The sequence below is a fragment of the Oxyura jamaicensis genome, chromosome 2 (assembly GCF_011077185.1).
Source record: "Oxyura jamaicensis isolate SHBP4307 breed ruddy duck chromosome 2, BPBGC_Ojam_1.0, whole genome shotgun sequence".
NCBI classification, from domain to species: domain Eukaryota; kingdom Metazoa; phylum Chordata; class Aves; order Anseriformes; family Anatidae; genus Oxyura; species Oxyura jamaicensis.
Window position 1 is genome coordinate 111,956,919 of NC_048894.1, and position 20,041 is coordinate 111,976,959.

At 36.7% G+C, this 20,041-nt stretch overlaps 1 protein-coding gene across 1 annotated transcript in view; it reads right to left on the minus strand.

The window, feature by feature from the left end:
• Window positions 1–427: 427 nt before the first annotated feature.
• CDH2 (cadherin 2) overlaps window positions 428–20,041 on the minus strand; it is an 81,483-nt gene continuing 61,869 nt past the window's right edge. Inside the window, exons 19-21 of the mRNA XM_035317213.1 lie at window positions 19,747–19,886; window positions 9,071–9,235; window positions 428–1,837 (exon numbers count right to left, since the gene is read on the minus strand). Coding sequence (XP_035173104.1) covers window positions 1,631–1,837; window positions 9,071–9,235; window positions 19,747–19,886 — 512 coding nt within the window. The 3' untranslated portion in view covers window positions 428–1,630. The remainder of the gene's footprint in view (window positions 1,838–9,070; window positions 9,236–19,746; window positions 19,887–20,041) is intronic.

Genomic DNA, 20,041 nt, shown 5'->3' on the forward strand with positions numbered 1-20,041 from the left:
AGAAGTTAACGGGACTTGCCTTTACTTCAGCACGAGAAAGTTCAGGTAGCGGATGACTGCCAGGACCTCTAATTTATTTGTTTATGCAACCAACAGCATAATCACAAAATCATTAACCTCTCAGTCTAGAAATGAGAGAAAAATGATGCAAGCTTTGTTATTTAGATAATACACATTAAAGTTAGTCACCTAGTTGGAACTGTAAGTTCTGAATTCCCAGAAGCAGCACAGATCACTTTGCTTCTCCTGGGAACCTGGCTTCAAATTTTGTGCCGAACTTTCTCCTATATGCAGCTTATTTTCAGTCCAGCAGTATTGCATGCTTAATAAATGCACATCTCACACAATTTAAATGTGCTTTGTGTATGTTTTATTTACTATAGTCAGGGCTGCCCAGGTAGGAAAAAAAAAAAAGGCAAACCAAGCACCAGATCCAAAATTAGCATTTTATTCAGAACGTTGGGGTCAGAGGTGTATCATTCATATTCTGGTACACAATACAGAGGCAAAGCTGTTCTCAGAAGTCTCTCCAGTTTGAAAGCTCCTTCCCCCTTCCCTCCCCACCCCCAAAACATACTGTATATTTACTCGTGCCACCAGTATTAGGCCAACTTCCCTCCCCCCCCTTTTTTGGTACAAATTATGTAAAACTTTTGTGCTAAGAACTTTTCTCCCTCCCCAAACAAAAAAAAATAATAAAAATAAAAATAAAAAAAATATTGAGTACTCTAACTACAGTTCAACAATTGAATCAATGTCACTTGTTTGCAACCTGTTATGTAAATACTTTATCCATAACGAAAGATATAAACATGCAAAAACCTGAATCCATAGTCCAAATAATACATACACGTGTTCTGAAGTTTCTGCACTTCTCCACAGACTATGCCAATAAAACATTATGTACACATACCATTTTTACAGTGAAGTGGGAAAAAGTACTAGAAATTAAAAAAAAAGAAAAAAGTGTACATGGATTAAGACCGAGATGTGTCTAACATTCTAGCGTAAGGAAAAGAAAATCAATTCTGCTACAAACTGGTGATATGAAAACTCCCTTTATTTGCAACCAGCTGCATAAGTTTTAGAATTTTAGTGAAAAAAATCCCCTAACATCTAAAACTAGAAGTAATGTACATTGTTCCACCTCATGGTCTTCTCTCCCAAATAATAAAATTGTTCCACGAGGATTTTTTTTTTAAGTTTTAATCTCCTTATTTTAATAAAAGCAATGCGATGTAACAAAAGCATGTTGAAGCACATTGTGATTCACCTTACTCCTCCCCACCCCAACATATTTTGTCTCTTTAATGCATCATTTCATAAATCAGTACCATTAAAGCCTTAAACATAAAACTAATTCCGATCTGAAAAAGGTACAAAAAGGCACATAAAATCCCAGTGCTTCTGTACTGTAAAATTCAAGTGTAACTGAGCTCAATATTTTTTTCCAAACAGCATTGGATCACTGATATTCCACGGAGCCCAAATTGGTTTGCAGCCTATGCCAAAGCCTTCAGCAAGCACTTGTGCTAGTAGACTACAAAGTTAAAGCCTAGCTTCTGTATGCTTTTAGGGAATATCAGTTGAAATGTTTGTACTTGTCCAAAAACAAAGTTCACTTTGAAGTTCAGTCATCACCTCCACCGTACATATCAGCAAGTTTCTTGAAACGTGGGCCCCAGTCATTTAGGTAGTCATAGTCTTGCTCACCACCACTACTTGAGGAGTTAAGAGAGCTCAAGGATCCAGCAGTGGAGCCGCTTCCTTCATAGTCAAAGACTAAGAGGGAGTCATACGGTGGGGCTGTAGGGTCATTGTCGGCTGCTTTAAGTCCCTGTAATAATGAAAGGGAGAAAAATGGAATAAGTTCTGTATCTGAGAGAGAGGAAGCAAGTAACTGGAACACTGCAGTGCAGTTATCTACCAATCACCTGAGAAAAACAAGTTCTTGTTTGTCTGCAGTTCACGTCAAGCAGAATAGCAGGATTCATGGCTGGGTTTCCAGCATTAAGCACTGGACATTTTGTATGTAACTCTACATGCGGCTCAAACAAAACCATAAGAGAACATTACTACACAAGGAACAATGCTAATAAATACACAGTTTCAGAGCTACACAGCTCACAACCTGAGGCATGAGCAATATGGGACTGGTTAAACAGACAGATGGGATAGGAAAAATATGCATGTTTGCAAAGATCTGCTTTAACAGCCATCTCACATGGCCAATAACATATCCACTGACATCGCTGCCCTTAAGGTCCATCTGTGTGCCAAAAGCCATATTTAGTCAGTTCTGCAAAATTAATGTACCTCTGTAGGCTGCTGTGTGAAAAAGATACAGCATGTTGGCTTAAGCTGTATGTGCTTTGCCACCCATAAGATTTTATCCGCTCCTCATAAAACATGCACAAGAAAAGACATCAAAGCTAAATACATCACTAAAATCATTTCTGTTTCCTTGTTTCAAAGTAGTCATGTTATCAATGCACAAATATTGGGTCTTTTAAACTTCTACTCTCTATAGCTGAATAACCCAAACTGAAAACAAGAATCGAAAATGGCATTGAAAGGGATTCAATTGAACAAGGGATTGAAAGTAGGGAAAAAAACACACTTCTTCTAAAGAAGAGACTTTTCCTTGTTTTCTTACATAGGTGCAAACCTAAACAATAAATTTAATTTTAGCACATGAAGCAATTGCTCTGTGGCAAGACACACTTATTCTGGGAAGAGTTACAAGTTGAATATAATGGGTTGCAGTTTGAAGTTAAAAGTAAAAGCAAGCTCTCTTGTGTTTTGGATTTTTCAACCTCACAGTTTCTTCCACAGGATTAGCAATGATTCTTCAAGATCTTCCACACTTTCAAGATGATCTACTCTGGCCTGGCAGACATTGATGAGGAATAGTATGACTGCCAAAATTCTTGAAGGCTTAGATAAGATTTTAAGTTGCTCACTGTTAAAATAATTCTAACCAGTGCTATTTGTGCTTATTTTCTTTTTAATTTTTAATGGCTGTTTATTTCTTTAAAGAATCACATTCTTACATTCCTTTTTTGAATGATTAGTTTTCATCCTTTTAATTATTTAACATATTCTCTTTATACAAAAGGATGTTTTACTCTTAATCATAAACTGTTTAGTCTAAGTGTGACATAATGGAAATAGCTGTTTTTTTTCCTAAATACATGCTAAGCTAACAGCATTAATTAAAGCATATAGTGTTGATAAGATAATCCTGATTTTTTATCACCTAAAATAATTCAGAAGCATAGAAAATGTACCTAAAGTAATTTTGCAAATCTGTGCTGGAAAGGCCCAGCATATTTATCAAACTAGCGACCTCCATTCAAGAGCATATTTTGATCTTAAAATGATGTTTTCATATAGTACAACAACATCGAGAAGCAAAAGAAGCATAATTTTGAATTATCTGATAAACGTAACTTGTGATACTTGTTATCTTTCTCTGGATTTTTCAATTCTGATGGCCACAGTAAGGACAAATAATTCAAGATTCCTAAAACGCAACAGCAAGCAAGTGTTGGAAGACTTCCCTGTTCTGCTTCAAAGCTCGAAATAGTTCTAAGGCTTTTCTCTCTGTTTCTGCTGCTGAAGCAAAAATGCAACTTAACTTCTCAGGCACTAACTGGCCTTGCAATACTTGTATCTTCTCTTAAGCTTAGTTGGGGTGATAGAGTCCCATGCTTTTCGAACACACGTGGCAGGGAAGGAGAATAAGCTTGAGCTTAAGGAGTGCTGCAGTATGAATCTCAGGTGTCTGTGTGTGAAAAGTCATTTACAAAGCTTTTGGAGAGCAAATGTTTTTTTACCTGAAATTCTGCCTAGGAACAGACAGCCAAACGTGGTATTCTGATTTATTAAAATCAGCAAACAAAATATTTTCCTACATGACTGCAGAAATTCTGATGCCTATCAGCCACCCTCACCAAGAAGGCAACACCCGTCTGCCTTTCTTTCCACAGGGAATGTTGGATTTTTGCAGTTTGCTGCCTGGATTATGACAGTATTTAAAAATAAACCTGGTTTTGAGCTACTGACTTACAAGATAGCACCTGACAAATGCACTGTTTCAAAGGTTGCTCTTACTGTATAACCCATTTTATTCAGAGAACATAGCTACGGGCCGTGCTAATGGAAGTATTGACTCAACTCCACAGCCCAAGTTACAATGATAGCTGCACCTATCTTTTGGTCAAAAATTCCTCGGACTCACAGTATAACAACTGAACTTAGTCTTTAACTCTTCAAAAGACAACCAAGTTCTCTGCCGTATTTGTATGGCAAGTTACATGGTAAGATCATGAAGGAATACTATAGTGTTGTTGTTTTTTTACGTCCTCTCTGCAAAGCATATTTTCTGAACCTACTCAGTGCACTGCTTGTTCTGCTGCTGGGTTCTACAGCATGTCTGAAGCTGGAGATGCTCAATGTTAGCTTAGGCAAGGAAATCGGCTTATGAAGCTCTCTCTGGTTTCGGTATTGCCACCTTTCTGCTTCCCTTTCAACAGGTGGTACTACAACGTGCTGTATTGACATGACTGAGAAGGCAAAAAATGGTTGCCAAGAACTTTTGATTTTATTGTAACGGCATTGTCAACCACTTTTCAAAAAATCCCTCAGTCTTTCCCAGATGTGCTCAAGTATCTCAGAACATCAGATTTCTTGTAGTTATTTGGATTACAGGTTCCTAATCTGAAAACCCGAAGGTTTTATTATAAAGAGCAGCTTGATTCAACAACTGAATTGCTGAGACACATGCTTGATTCTCCTGAAAGATGGAGAACTAAGTCACATTTCTTTGCATTTGTTATACTTGCAATGCACAAGATCAGTCATAAGAGCAGCTGATTTGAAAACCAGTAATGCCGTGGCAACACAAAGGAGAGCTTGAGATCTAGAACAGACTGAGTAGCAACCTCGCTTTTTCCTCTTCCTCCTTTACACATTTTTCAGATGATGAGGAAAGTCTACAGCAGTGTCTTGACTGAGGAACACTGGTAACCTTAAATTATGCTTGCTTGGTATGCACAGCATTCTTAATTTGTCTCAAATCAAGGGAAAAAAGAACCCACAAAACCTCAAACTAACATGAAACTTTACAAAATCAGAGATCTAACACTTATTTTCATTAATCCTACTACTTAATCACGTTCAACGGACTTTTGATGAGAATGGAAGAATAGAGCCTTACCAGGAAATATGAAAGACTGATTCAATCTGTTTTTTACATGACAAGAGAAAACAGAAAACATAGAGGGACTTTTATTCTGCTTAGAGGTGCACTGTATCAATAACCATTTACTAAGAATGAATTGAGGGTCCTCCATGTCCTCGTGGGATGAGACCTTTAGTTTGTAATTTAAATTTAATTTACCTCAGACTATGTCCTCTATTGATTAGAAATATATTCTTAGCCACGAACTCTCCACCACAATATAATTTGTTTAAGATTTCTAAGGACAGCATAGGTGGTTTTTGAAAACAGGCTTAACAAAGCTGCTTCAAACAGGTCTGATTGATACTGTCCTACAAATCCTGACTATTCTAAGCATTAGTTATGCTCCACACTCTGTAAGTTATGTTTTAAAAAGCTCAAAATGGAAAAAAAAAGGTCTATGGAGGATTCTTAATAACACATGACTTATTTCTCTGACTTGTTTGTATGTTGAACTGGAAGAAAATGAGGTTTTTCCCTCCCCCCTTAAATTAGAGATTCATCTATCCATTGAAACAGACAAAACAAGAAAGTCCCTGAGGTCATTTAGCTTATGCCTGCAAAACATATTTTGATTATAAGGCACCTCTGGAACGTTCTTATTTTGGAAATTTCATAGCTCTGTATGCGTTATCTTAACTTTGTAAGTGTTATAAAAATAATTCAAAGTTTTATCATACTTCTAACTTGTTTTTCAACTAAGAAGTCATTAAAACACTACAAAATACTTATACTTACATACAACTCATTGAGTTAGGTAGATTTAAAACAACTGATGACAGCTAGAAAATAATATACTGCAAAAACAAATTAAGTCCTGCCAAAGGGAAAGAAACAAAATGACCCACTAGGTCTTTTTCACTTTTTGTTTCTATGACTGTGTAATAGAAGTAAGAGGAAAAAAACACCCCATGCTTTCTCAGGTGATGGTAGCTAAGCCCTCTAGCATCTGAAATGAATGACTATGGTTCTTTTTTGTCAAAAGTTGGAGTAATTCAGTGGCCAATCTGAACAATACTAGCTCTGTGTCTGAGGTACTGGTGAGCATAGCATTCAACAGACTGAATTAATTCCCACACGTGGGCCAGCATCCCAAAGCATCAGACTGATTCGCATCACTGGGAACAGAGCCAAGTCCTCCAAAAGACTGGACTGATCTCCACAAAGCCTTGTAATCTTTTCAAGCCAATGGGGTAAACGCACACTTCGTTACCAAGGTACTGGCAACTGAAAGGCAGCCTCTCTCTACCAACTGGGATACCAACTGGGCTAGTTTTGCACATGGTTTGGGTTACAGCTGACCAAGGAAAAAGTTACGGTGTGACTGGTAGTTAAAGAAGAAGAAAGCTTTTTACGTAATCACGTTAAATTTGGACACAGAGATAATGAACTTGCCCTTTCTTATCTTGCTATGTCGTTTTCATAGCTTGGCACAACTTCTGTCTGAATTGTCCTAAGAAATGTCTGGTACAGGTTTTACCAAAGATATTTCTTTAATTTACTCCATGTAAAACAGAGGAATTACCTCTGATTTTTTTTTCCCCCCTACCAAATTGGGCATCTTGCAAGGGTTGCTTACAATGAGCTGCAGGTGGAATTATCTGAAGGGAGCTTGAAAACCTGTGCAGCCTGAATGTTTATTCTCCAGACACTGATAATTTAGAATGTTAACTGTAATAGTAACTACTATAGTAAAATGTTATTTTTTTTCCCAATAGACTTCTTAGAATCACATTTGCCACAGGAAATTTTAATATAACACAAATTAAGATAAAACTGTTGTGAGGAAATAAAATCTTCATTTTTCTGAGGCTTCTGGCAAAACTGAGTATGAAGAAACCTTGGCTGCAACTGTCTGCTTCAGAGTGATTTAGGTGGAGTGCCCCATAGTAAAATGAAACTGAAATCCTAAGAAAGAAAGACCTTGTGATAAAAATAAACTAAATATATAATGTTTGAAACAGAGTATACCTCTGGTAGCTCCTTTCAATCAGAGGATATAATTAACTCACAGCTAACTTGAAGATAAGAAAATTGCCATGCTTTCTTTAATTTCATATATAACTATAGGGGTAATTTTATTTCAGAGTCAATGATATTATTTACATTATTTTACTGTGAAAGAGTAGCTCAAAGAAGCTTTTTCTTTTAGGTGAAGGGCAAAAGGAAACACAAAGAAGGTACTGAGCTAATTCAAAAGAAGAAAGTAAGAAATTGATTCTCAGCTTGTCAGGACTGTGTAATAAACATATTGAGTTAAATCAGGACTGCACCTACTATTTCTACATCTCCATGTACACATTGATGCTAGATTCTTCAGAATTGACAACATAGTGAAAAGCAGCATTGCAAGAACAGCTTGTTGAGTAATTTAGAAATCGCAGGAGGCTGGACAAACCTCTGCCACTTTTCTGGCTTTCCAGAATTACCCTCATTCCTTGTCTAGGCTCTGTAAAAGTGTTAACTCTGCTGCACGGAAAAGGAAAATTCAGGATATCGAGGATCATGGGTTCTTCCCCACAACTTGCCTGGTCACACTCATATAAATATAGCATGGTAAAATGATCATCTGGAAGAAGATAAGCAGGCACAAGAAAGTTTTTGTGTGCACATCGTCTTGGCCAGCAATGGAGGCTTCTTATTCTCTCATGTGTCCACTATTTTCCAGAAGCCAGTAATAATTGTAGTATTTAAAAGAAAAAGGCATGCAAAATCCTCTTTGTTGAGCCACTTCTTTCTAATACAAGTCTTCCACAAACCCAGATACTCTTAAAATACATTTAACTGGAATAGCTTTCTGCTTTTCCCTGTAGATACTTCAAAATTGCATTGCTGCATACCTTATTATGAGCAAACTCAATTTTCCGCAGCTTTGCTAACACAAAAGAAAAGTGTATTAGCCTGATTTTTCTTTAAAAGAAACAAGAACATGTTTGCAAAAACAGTGCTCTGCAACACTTGCCCAGCTGTAACTGCCAAAGAAGATACGTGAAAATTAGCATAATTAACTACTACCACTCATCTACAGAATACAGAATTATTAAATGATAATTTACAACTTTGAAATAATCTAAATATTTGTTTTCTTGTAATTAATGAGAACAATAAATGAATTCTATCTCAAGTTTCACAAAACCAATGACTTAGGACTGACCAGTAATTAAAATAATGGAACAAATGTTTGTAGTAGTATTTCTTTACAACTGTGAGTCATCTGTATAATCTGAATCTTACATTTATCTTTATTAATTTGAAGAATCAAAGATAACACAGAGACTTTTAAAGCTATATGACAAGTATTAAAAACACTTACATAACATTTAATTTAGCTGCCCTGCTCACTAATTGTATTTGATTGAATTCTTTTGGTTTTATTAAAGGTACAGAACTTCCACTGTTAATCTAGATTCAAAGGGTAATGTACAAATAAAATGGGCATGAACTTCCTCCATTATTAAATTACTCTGAATTAATAAATGAATTTAGGCTAAACTATAATTTTGTTAGTCTATTTATTACTTGGAACCCACAGAATAATCCTGCTTGGAGATACTGTGGTTGAGGCTGATAACGTATTATGAATGTAATTAATACAAATATACAGAAGTTAATTGATGTATCTTCTCTTTCTGTTTGAATGAGTTAATTAAATTTCCCCACACTTTAAAAGAACATATTTACTTAAATCTAGCAAGACAATTTTAATTGTTTAAGTAAGTTTTTAAAAGTTATCATGTTCAAACATAACAGCTACTCGTGCAGAGCACAATTAACAAAACATAAAAGCTTATCTCATCTTAGGAGTAAACTCTTTCTTTCCTTTACCTCATTAATGAAGTCCCCAATGTCCCCAGGATGAGGAGCAGCTGATCTGACTGGATACTGAGGTTCTGCATGGATTGGCCTTTCATCAAGACGTCTGATTCCAACAGGTTTGATGGCATCTGGTTCCACAGTGTCAGGCTGTTGGAGCTGGCTCAAATCATAATCCTGCAAAATATGAAACAAAGAGAGTACGTTAGGAGAATTTTAAACAATATCTGTCAGGGGAAACATGAGGAAAAAAAAAAAGGAAAATATGAGTAATCATTTCACCACAAGTTCTATTTTCAGGATTGTAACACTGAGAGTAAGTCTAAAACATTGTTATTTGCATACCAACAGGATGTTATTTGATTTATGCTCCCTGAACCTACTGTTTTGATTCTATTCCATCAGATTTGTAGAGCTTCTCATAAATTTTCCATTGAGAAGCAAGGATTTGAGTAGTACTATTAAGAGACTAAACACTTTGCCTAGTAATGCTGATTTACTGCATAGAGCAAAGATGCCAAATCCAACTCTTATTTTTCTAAGCAAATAAATGCCAGACATTCTTATTCTGAGAAAAGAGGCAGGCACACCGCTCTGAAGCATTTTGTAATACATTCAAAGAATGAGTTTAAGACTCCTTGCTGATTTCATGTGGCTTCCATAATATGAAAGCCAAAGGGGGAAAAATGTCATAAGAAGTACAAAGCTCCTTAGATTTGGTCTTAATTCTATGCATTTTCTGAAGATTACTTGTGGATCTGTTCATTAAGTTCTTGATGCTGCAGTTTCAAACTCTGGCAGACTGATGAAGCTAGCATAGCAGTATGAATTTCAATAAGCAATATGTATGTATATGAAATTTTTAATTAGAATGTTTATGCATTTAAGATAGGTATGTCTGAATACTTTTTGCACAGTGTGATGCACTTCAGCATTGTAATTCATCTCACTGTTGTCATGTCTAGAAGGTAGTCGTGATCAAAGATGCTTTTGCACAAGGCACCTGTAAAAATGCAGAACAAGGGACTGGGCTCAAAGGCTTAAACTAAAGCCAACCATGAGCTACCCAGTAGCCTGGGGCTCATGCCAACTCAACTGTATGCCTGACACCTTGCCCCGCAAATAACCCAAGCAGTTGAGGGGCACTCTAAATAAGCTTTTCTATCTTCAGTTTCTATTTTTCAACAGTGATCTTATAGTAAAAATTGTATTTGTAATCTCATTTTTCTGAAAACTGTCTGTGCAGAGAATTACATTTTCATTGGTTCCTAAGTGACTCCTAAGGAAGAAATCCAAGTACATGCTTCTGCTGTTGCATCATGGGATGTAGGTGCTTTTGAGAGTATTACCTACCATGACCCCCAAAACCAGACTTTTCAACAGGGGGAGAGGTCTGTTGACAGCAGTGAAGGTAGCTTGTTGGGTGAACTTTAACAATTAAATGACAACACCTTCTAATTTGTTACTCAGGTCCTCAGCTGACTGCACACAAATACATAGTCAAAAAAGTGGAACGGCTTCACTGAGAAAACAGCTTTATATATTTTAATTAAATTACAAATTCCTTGGGGCAGAACTGCAACTTCAACCCTTCAGTTCATCAGGCACCAAACAGAGCAAGTGATTTCCACGGAGCAGTATGGATTGGAGGAAAGTAAACAGAACTCCTTACCTTTTTCCTTTTTATTACGTAAAATAAATTAAAACAGTTTAGAAATATACTATCAGAAAATCCTATCGAACAGAGAAGAATGTACTTTTTAGAACTCATAAATATGTAACAAGTGCTTTCCATACCCTCCCTAAAGATAAAGGTGGAATACACGAACGGGGAGAATTGATTTTTTTTTTTTTTTAACACTATGCATTTTTATATGGATGAATTTAAACAGGTATGGTCAAAGAAAAATACATTAAAACCAGGAGAGCCTCTGGTCATTTCAGTTTTGTAACGATAAAATGTTTACTTTTTCACCCATTCCTGTATGCAAACAGCTCTATCTCCGATTAGTGGCCATACAGAAACTGAACAAGTTTCGAAACAGTACTAAACACACAGTACTAAACAAGTCAGACAGAGCCTTCCGCATCTAAGGCCATTCTCCTGTGTATATGCAGTTTGAGACATCTCTAGGCTTTATAGCTACAAAGACAGCAAAGATTGCCATCCTCAAGGCAACAGTGGTGCAGAATGTCTCCTTATGTGGACTCCCACTTTGGATTTCCTTTCTAGGGTAATTTATGACACTGCCTTCCAGACTTCTATCAGAGGAAATTTATTCTGCAGGTCTATTAGTGTCTGGACAGGAAGAAAAGATCCATTGTGCTTATTACCACAGACTCTCAATTCTCTTGTATCATTAAAATCAATACCAACTGTACATCAGTCAGGTATGGCAAGTCATCCACCATCTCCCCAAACTGGCTTAATGCTGTACAAACACAGCATCGTGCAATGTCTCCAGCTGTTTCAACATTCTGTCTGAAGTCAACTCTACTCAATTACTGCAAAGAAAAAGAAAGAAATATGTTTCAGAACAGCCAGGGCGTAAGCTATTTAGGACTGCTGAAATTCCATCAATTTGCTCAATGTTGCATTCACTGCTAGATAAATAGGAAAACTTTTCCTGTATTTTCTAAAGCTCCTGAACAGACTTTAAGGTTTGTCTCAAGCAGAGTTTAAGATAGTTAACTGCAGAAGTGACAGGTTAAAGGAAAACTGTGCCATATCAGAGAGAAAACAAAACATGCTGGGGTAAGTTGGGACAGCTAGCCTGGAGCAATGGGTCATTATTTCTACTCTTATTTCAAGATCACAAGTCAACACTGTTGTGTCTTAGCTCCAGTCTTCTTCCATATAACCTGCTCATCCTTTAAATCTGCTGAGGGACTGAAGAAGACGAGGCCTTCTGTTGGAAACATACCTGCGCAAAGTCTGACAACATCCAATTCATATGGCTGCCAACTTTGGTCAGAGACATTTGTTTACTTGTTTCTGTTGTTGAGCCCTAACTTCATTAATTTTAGAGTACCTTTCCCTTCCTTCAGTTTGAATTTGAGCAAATTCATTCAGAGGGTTTGAATTTTTTGTTCTTCAAATTTGGGGATAAACTCAGATTGTTGATGGATAGAAGCAGCTAATACTAGATTATCTCTATTGGAACATAGCTAAAACCTGAACATCTCTGGCATCACTATTTTACTCTTGCTGAAACAAATCCCATCATCTGTATTGAAACAGAAAACCTTCTGGTTTTGATTTGCTTTTGTTTTTTAAAAAGGAACTAAAGTCAAGATGTGCTAGAATGACATTTCATCAGAAGTTGCAACTTCTGATGAAATTTATTGATAAAAATATATAATATATATGTATCAGTCAATATATATCTATATAAATTTAATTAATCAATATCTGAAATCTCCCCCACCCCCAAAACCAGCTCAATTATAAATACTGACCTTATTAGCTATTCACTTAGTTTAGACAGCTTTAAGCAGAGACTTATACCATTACTAGCTCTGATCTCCTATTCCTGAAATGTGAAATCCAAGGGAGACAATACTAAACGTCAAAACCAGCTAGCTGAACCCTACAGATTAACTACCTTACCAGATGTGTACACAGAATGGTCCAAAATTCCTAAAAGCTTTTCTTTAAAAACCTTTACACAGTAACTGGAAGCACAGTCCAAGTATTTCAACTTGAACAAAAGAACTGTCCAGAATAGAAGAAAACACAATTGAAAATGCAATTTTATATTCCCCAGTAATCGCTGATTTACAAAGAAAAAGAAAATGCAGTCTTCAAAGTCTTTTCCCTTAAACAACTTCCTCTTGTGCAAGGCAGCTATTCATTTAACAGTACTTGAGCAATAATCCCTCATGCAGCAGTCATCAGCTATGGCAGTAGGAGAGAGATACCTTAAAAGAAGTACCTCACTTCCTGACTGTTACTAGAGCCTACAATCTCTGGAAAGAGAGGAGAAAAAAGAAAAAAAGAAAAAAAAAAAGAAAAAAAAAAAGAAAAAAAAAAGAAGAGATTATCCAGGAAATGGAATTAGTCATAAGTTTCTAGTTAACTTTTTTTTCCTCCCTCCTGGATTAGCTGCTTTGGTTACATTTAAATTTTACAAGTTTATGGCAAAAGCTTAAAGTGTATTATGCTAATTAGACCTACTCAATATGAACACTCACTGAAACTTAAAGCAGAATTCCAAACAACAGATTCAAACTTAATAAAACCAAAAATTTTTATGCATATATGGGATCGGTCCCCCTCCCAATATATCAGATCTGTATTCCCATGGAAGAAATCATCGATTTAATTGTCAATAGTTCACTTACTTTGACTATGACAGCTGTAAGTGGCAGTCACTGGACAAAACCAGCTGTAGTGGTCTGACCACATGTAAAAACGCTGCTTTACGTTGTCAGAAGTTTTCATTTCACCCATCCGTTTTACAGGATGATACTTTAGCATAAACCCAATTCTATTATTGTGTTAAGAGAACAGAGCAAACTATGACTTGAAGTACCAACAGATAAAACACACATTCTGCTTATCCTCTGTGTTGCAAAGACAATTTCTGTCTACTCCAATGCAGAAATGGGGTGGAAGGAGCAAGGGAGGAAATATTTTATATAGGTGAACATTCCCACCTTTAAAGGTCTCTTAAAGAAAAGGAAGTGAAAACCAATCCTGCTACATGTAACCATCCTACTCCCAAACCCACCAAACATGATCCTAAGGCAATATTGCCTGAGTCCTGCGAAATGCTCCAAACCTCCTAAATCTTACATCTGCTGAAATAATGGGACTTCCAGAAAGGCAAAGCACACAGGTCTGACTAGATGCAGACTGCAGGTGGGAGACTAGTTACAACGCCTGCACTAACAGTTGCTCTTTATTTGCAATTCATTTTTTGATTACTTTCTGCCATAGTGCTTTTTCTATTTGTTTTTATTATAGATACATCCGGAGCATTACAAGTTAATCATTTTTAAGGTAACCAAGAAGCTCGCTTGTCTTTTTTAATAATAAAGAAGGTGGAAGTTAAACTTCAGCTGCAGATAAAACACAGTAAAAGGCATAGGTTATAGGTAGGATAAAATAAAATACAAAACAATCTTGTAATGGCATTACAGAAACATTACTTCTCTTCTGATGAGATAAAGATTCACTGAGGAATGATAATAACTCCTCCACAGGAGCACTGCATGAGTCAGTCATTCAAAAAAAATAAACTCAATGTCTTACTAAGCAAACACTATTCTCAAAACAACTTCCTCCTAATTATAATATTGCAGATGCCTAGGGATATCTTAACAACAGTTATTTCTTTCATTATCATAAAATATTTTCCAATCTTAATGTAATGCAAAATAAAGGTTAAGAAGTGAGAGTGAATGATCTGAACACTCAGGATGGTAAAAATAAAATACAGTCAAATGGATTTGTAACATTGATTGAGTAGTTCAGAAATACTGTCATTTTTACAATAGGTTGTGGCAAGATCCAGCATATAAAACAATGCAATCGTAAGATGCAAGTATCCAGAAAGTTACAGTAAGAAAAAGAAACAAACTACCACCACCCACCAACAGAAATCCCCCCAAAAATCCAATGGATTACTCAATTTGTTTTTATCAATGACTCACAAATGCTAGAACAAAACTATCCTTTTCACAAACGAGCAATTCTTGTTCGAATTTAAATCCATTCACACATAAAAATAGTCCATTATGTTTCCATGTTATTATCATCTTTAAAATAAATACTACTATTTTATTTCTCTACATTAATGTGTAATAAAATGTGACAAAAAGCAAAATATTGACTAATGTCTGAACAGACTAAGCAAAGGCAATTTAGGAAGAAGTAAGTGGAATTCTTAGTAAGAAAAATACTGTGAATGACAGTAAAATTACTAGTTTAGAAACTCTGGTACTGAAGAGGTGTGATGGTCAGATTAAAATACCCATTCAGAACAGCTGATTTGCAACAGGTTCAAGGCAAGCCAGTTGAGGAACATGTTCTCTAATTTACTACAACAGATGTATACAAAAACAGTTAAATGGCAAAAAAAAAAAATGTATGTCAGTTATCAGGCTGACATAAGCAGCAAGCAGCCCCAGTCAAGCACCCGCTGCCTCCACGTAGATCACATGAACGGCCTAAGACGTGGTAAAACAAATTAGTGATGTTTATGGGTTGTGATCTGCTATACTCGTGAACTCTGCAGCAGACACGGGCTAAGTGTTTTAACACACAGCCTGCATACGGTTTTGGTATTTTGAACTGGCAATAGTGTTACTAGTTGAGTGCACATCGTGTCAGGGGGAGAACATTAGCCGTTTGTCTCTCACACTTCCCGTTTGCTAACAACTACAAGCTCCAAATCGTGTGGTCCATTAATAATCAAGACTGTTGTCACTCCCAGCTTCTTCAGTTGTACTCAAACTTGGTGTATCTATTTCAGAATATAGCAAACTGTATTGCCCCCGCCCCAAATTGCTGGGTTAAACATTCAGATGGAATTAAAAACATAAACCCTCTCCCCAAAACAATAGGAAAACCAGTCCCACTGACTGATGATTCAAAGCCACTCACAGTCTAGCTCCTATAGTCACGTAGCCAGATTGTTAGAACTGGAAAATGTTAAAAAAAATCCTGGGAAGAATCACAGACTTTCTGGAGCATTTCTTCCCCGTCTCATTCCTCTTTGTTCAACCCCCCTGCCACCCCTTCAGCTGTTAAAAAAGTGACAGAAAGGTACCAGGAAAAAATGTTCTTGTCTGGAACAGAATGTGTGCTGTACAGCTGTCAGAGACAGTTTTTCAATCCACATTTCCAAGAAACAGAATTTTAGGTGAAAGAAGCCCAGAAAACTTCTATTTTCAACACTGCTCTGCAGTGGTGCAGTGGGGAGTAGGCTACCATCAGTTCTGACCGACAGCTGTAGAGCTTTTCTGGCTTAGGGAATTAAAAGCATTTTTCTCAACTGTGGTGGAGATCGCGCAACCCTGTATAGATCATCCTAGGCGCGAGGAAGACAACGAATCATTCCAGAACATCAATTTTCTTTACAACCATTCAGCCTGTCAGTGAGAAAAGCAGGCTTAAGAAGGCCTCAGATCAGATTAACACCAAACTTTCAAAGAATAAGTGTCTCTTTTATGAGAAACTTTGTATCGGAATTTCTTCAGAATTCTAGCTTAAGGGAAAATGAGACAAAAACAAAACAACACACTAAAAACGCAAGCAGGAATTCCACTTTGCTGCTGACAGCAGCTACAATTCAGAGGAACAAGCTGGAATTTGTACCTAATTGAATTTGTTACTGGATACATTGCTCTCATTGCATGACAAAGTGTTTGAAAGGAACATGCTGAGCATGCGTTAGGAGTTTCTCAGTCTGTCATGACAGTTCAGAAATCCAACTGTGCAACTTCTTTAAAAAAAACACACACACAACAAATAAAAAACCCACGAAACTCGTAAGTAACTAAATGACTCTCTTAAGTACAAAACCAGAAGTCTAAAGTAATGTGGTTTATGATTCTTAGAGTCTTACATTTATCACTTACTTGGGGCCCTACCAAACTATCTTCCTGTCACCTGAACACATGGCATAAAGATGATGGTGAAGCCACAATATAAAGTATCATCATCTTCACATATTCATTCAGAAGAGTAGGTGATTTTAAAAAGGTCTAAATAATTTGCTCGTTATAAACAGAAGAAGGAATTTTAACAGGTAAAGATTATGAAAATAACGGAACTCATTAACATATTCTGTACTTTCACTAAGACTCACAAGAAGCTTTGAGCATACCCTTCTATTTTGCTGCATGAGAAGACCCTGTGCTCGAGTCACCCTAGGCACTGCCTTCCACCAGAGCTGCTTGTTCAATCAGTGCTGATGGTTTTGGCGACAGCGCACCAAAAAAAAGTTAATATTGACAGAGCATTTTCTTCTGTCATTTGCTGATGCCTTGTGGATGCAAAGTTGACGTAAAGCATTTTTTCTTGATTTTAATAGAACAGTAGCCCTATGAGGCCTCATTCTGAAAACAGATTTTGACGGAAGTCTCGTATGCTTTTTTGGGAACACTTAACTTTGACACTTTAACATCCATTTTAACTTTGACAAAAATGAAGAGCTCTTGATAGCCAATGTCTATTGTCTGCAGTGTTCTCCACACCGCCTTCCTTGTACACGATTTTGCTAAGCAAAAATGAGATTACTACTTGTAAGGAACTTGTTGATACACTCAGAAAGCTTAATATACAATATACATAGTTCTTAAATCTCATATGTGCAAAATATGTGCAAAATTGCAAAAAAAAAGATGTGCAATTTTGTGCAAAACCAAATTAATCTAAATTTCACACGGCAAAATGTCAAACCAAAAAAGAAGCTAAAGCATCTCCCTGAAAAGCAAGATAGAATATATTGCCATCATCTACTGTAGACAGAAAATTAGGTGCCTGTGAAAAGTTTGTGCTCTCTAATCACCCACAGGAACAAATTCCTAATTTTGGAGTTTTGAAAGAAGCTTATACCCTTTTTGCCTAGACAATTGTCTAAAACTAGCTACATAAGTGGTTATAGAAGCTTGCTACATTTTGTGGGTACTCCTACTTTCTGTTACTGTGACATCTATTACGTTTGAGTGTATAAAGGTTTTTTAGATCCTCAGATACTAACATCCTACTAAATGGATGAGGAGAGGGACCAGTGTACCTGAACTACATGGCTGGTAGCTATGATAACTGATTTGCAAGAACAGCCTTAAAATTTATCTAAAGAAAGCAGGCAGGGTTTTTGTGGCCTTTTTTTTTTTTTTTTTTTTTTTAATGAAGTCCTTAAACTTCCTCTTGTCTGGGTACTTCATCAACTCACTGTGAGAGGATATGCTTCTCATTTCCCATTTTTTACCACTTTATTGCTACTCCACCCATTGACAGTTCTTCCTGTGTGCACTATGCTCATTCAAAGCTGGCTAAAGGCTGCATTTATGGATGGTTTACATCCTGCTAATCTTTACTGCGTTCACACAACGTTATCTCCTGCTGTGTTCCCTTGACTAATCCTCTCATGAAGACAGCATATTCACTGCACAGGAGCACAGTGCACAATGGATGGAGAAGAGACTTCAGCATTATTTCTGAACTATTAAGTATTCCTCCCTTCTCTGTGCTGTTGCTACAAGTCTTAAGATTTCTGATCTGCAGCACAACCTCCCCCAACACCCTTAAAGCATAACCTACAACTTCCTAATGAACAGTATAGGCTCTGAAAACTTCACTGACTCTGTCCTGAGGACTGTGTGGTCAATAATTAAAAACAAAACCACACGAAAATTTCTACAGATACTCCAGGGGACTGTGTGTGGACAAGAGCTGGAAATGTGAACTGGAAAATTATTTCACACAGGTCTGAGTTTTCTTGATTCTTTTTCAGATTGTAACTCTTCTGTGCAGGAACAGATGCACAAACTGGGTACAATTCTTGTATTCAAACTGTATGCAAACTGGAATACATGCAGTCTCACATGCTTGTCTTTAATTTGTTAACATAAGTGATTTTCAAAAACTGCATAAGCTGAAGTTTCCTTTGCTAACTGCTTAGAAAGAAAGCTATTCAGAAAATCCAGGAAGTAGGAACAGTACCTGGGAAAATGCAGGAAGCCTAGAAGTTATAAGGAGAACATCAATTTCAGACAAACAAACCAAGGAGAAAAGGGAAGCTATATATATGTACCCATGAAGGGAGACACTTTTCAGATAACTGAAGTGCTGGACCGATGTGACTCAGGATATGTGAAAGAATTATACTTAATTTTTCAAGGCTTTTTACTGAAAAATTTCTTAGGCTGTATTGTATGCACTGTTCCCTTCATAATTGTTACACTTACTTCTACCACTAATAACATGCATAAATCTACTGTTTGTCACGCTCATGCTCATAAAGCACTTAATAAACCTCCTCTGAAGGAAAGAAACCATACTGCTTGGAAATTCACTAACTCGGAAAGGAAAAAAGTTTTTCTTAGCATACACACATCATTCCTAGTTCTCCAACATATCAACAGTGGTTCAACCAGAGGTGATGTGAGAGTAAATGCATATGGCACCTGCCTGGAAAGGTATTTGAATAGACACAGATGTGCAGTGACAGCTACTTGAAACATAAATACTTTCCAAGCTGAAATCGGCCAATCTGTCAATAGCCAACATTACCGTACATACAGAAAGGCATTCACCCAGCATTAAAGAAAGGTCGTGTATGGAATAGACTGTATTAGACACTCTGCACTAGTGATTCTGTACAAAAGGATCCATGACGAAGAACGAACAAGGTTTACAGACTGCAGTCAGAGGAGATTTTAATTTTCATTTAAATATAACTGCCTTAGTTGGGATATGGCCAGAATACCATAGCTATTTTAAAGCATGTAAGTGGGCAATACACTAATTTTACAGTATTACCGAAAAGACAGGCAATTCCTACCTCTGGAACTCCAAAAAGGACACGAGAAAAATGTTTTATTTCACATTTTTAAAATACTACTCGTCTTTGGTGTTTAATGCACCAATTAGCTACTTATTAAAATGCGTCAATGGAAACAAAGTGCATAGTGAAGTATGAACCTATACATAAAATGCATTCATCATTCCTCACCTGATCTTCTTCACCACCACCTTCTTCATCATATTTCAGAATGTTGTCCCTCACATCATCTTCTGGATCAATCAGGAGCTGTTTGGCCTGGCGTTCCTTATCACGGCGCTTCATCCATACCACGAACATTAAAACTAAAACTACGTGGCAAAAAGGGAAGATGCAAAAACACATTGTGATTCTGAAGCACAGCCATGGAAAATTGTGCAAATTTAAACCACACTACTACTACTGTTTTTGACTGTTCTCGATAACACATTTCAGTAATCCAGGATGGATTTTTATTTTTAAAATT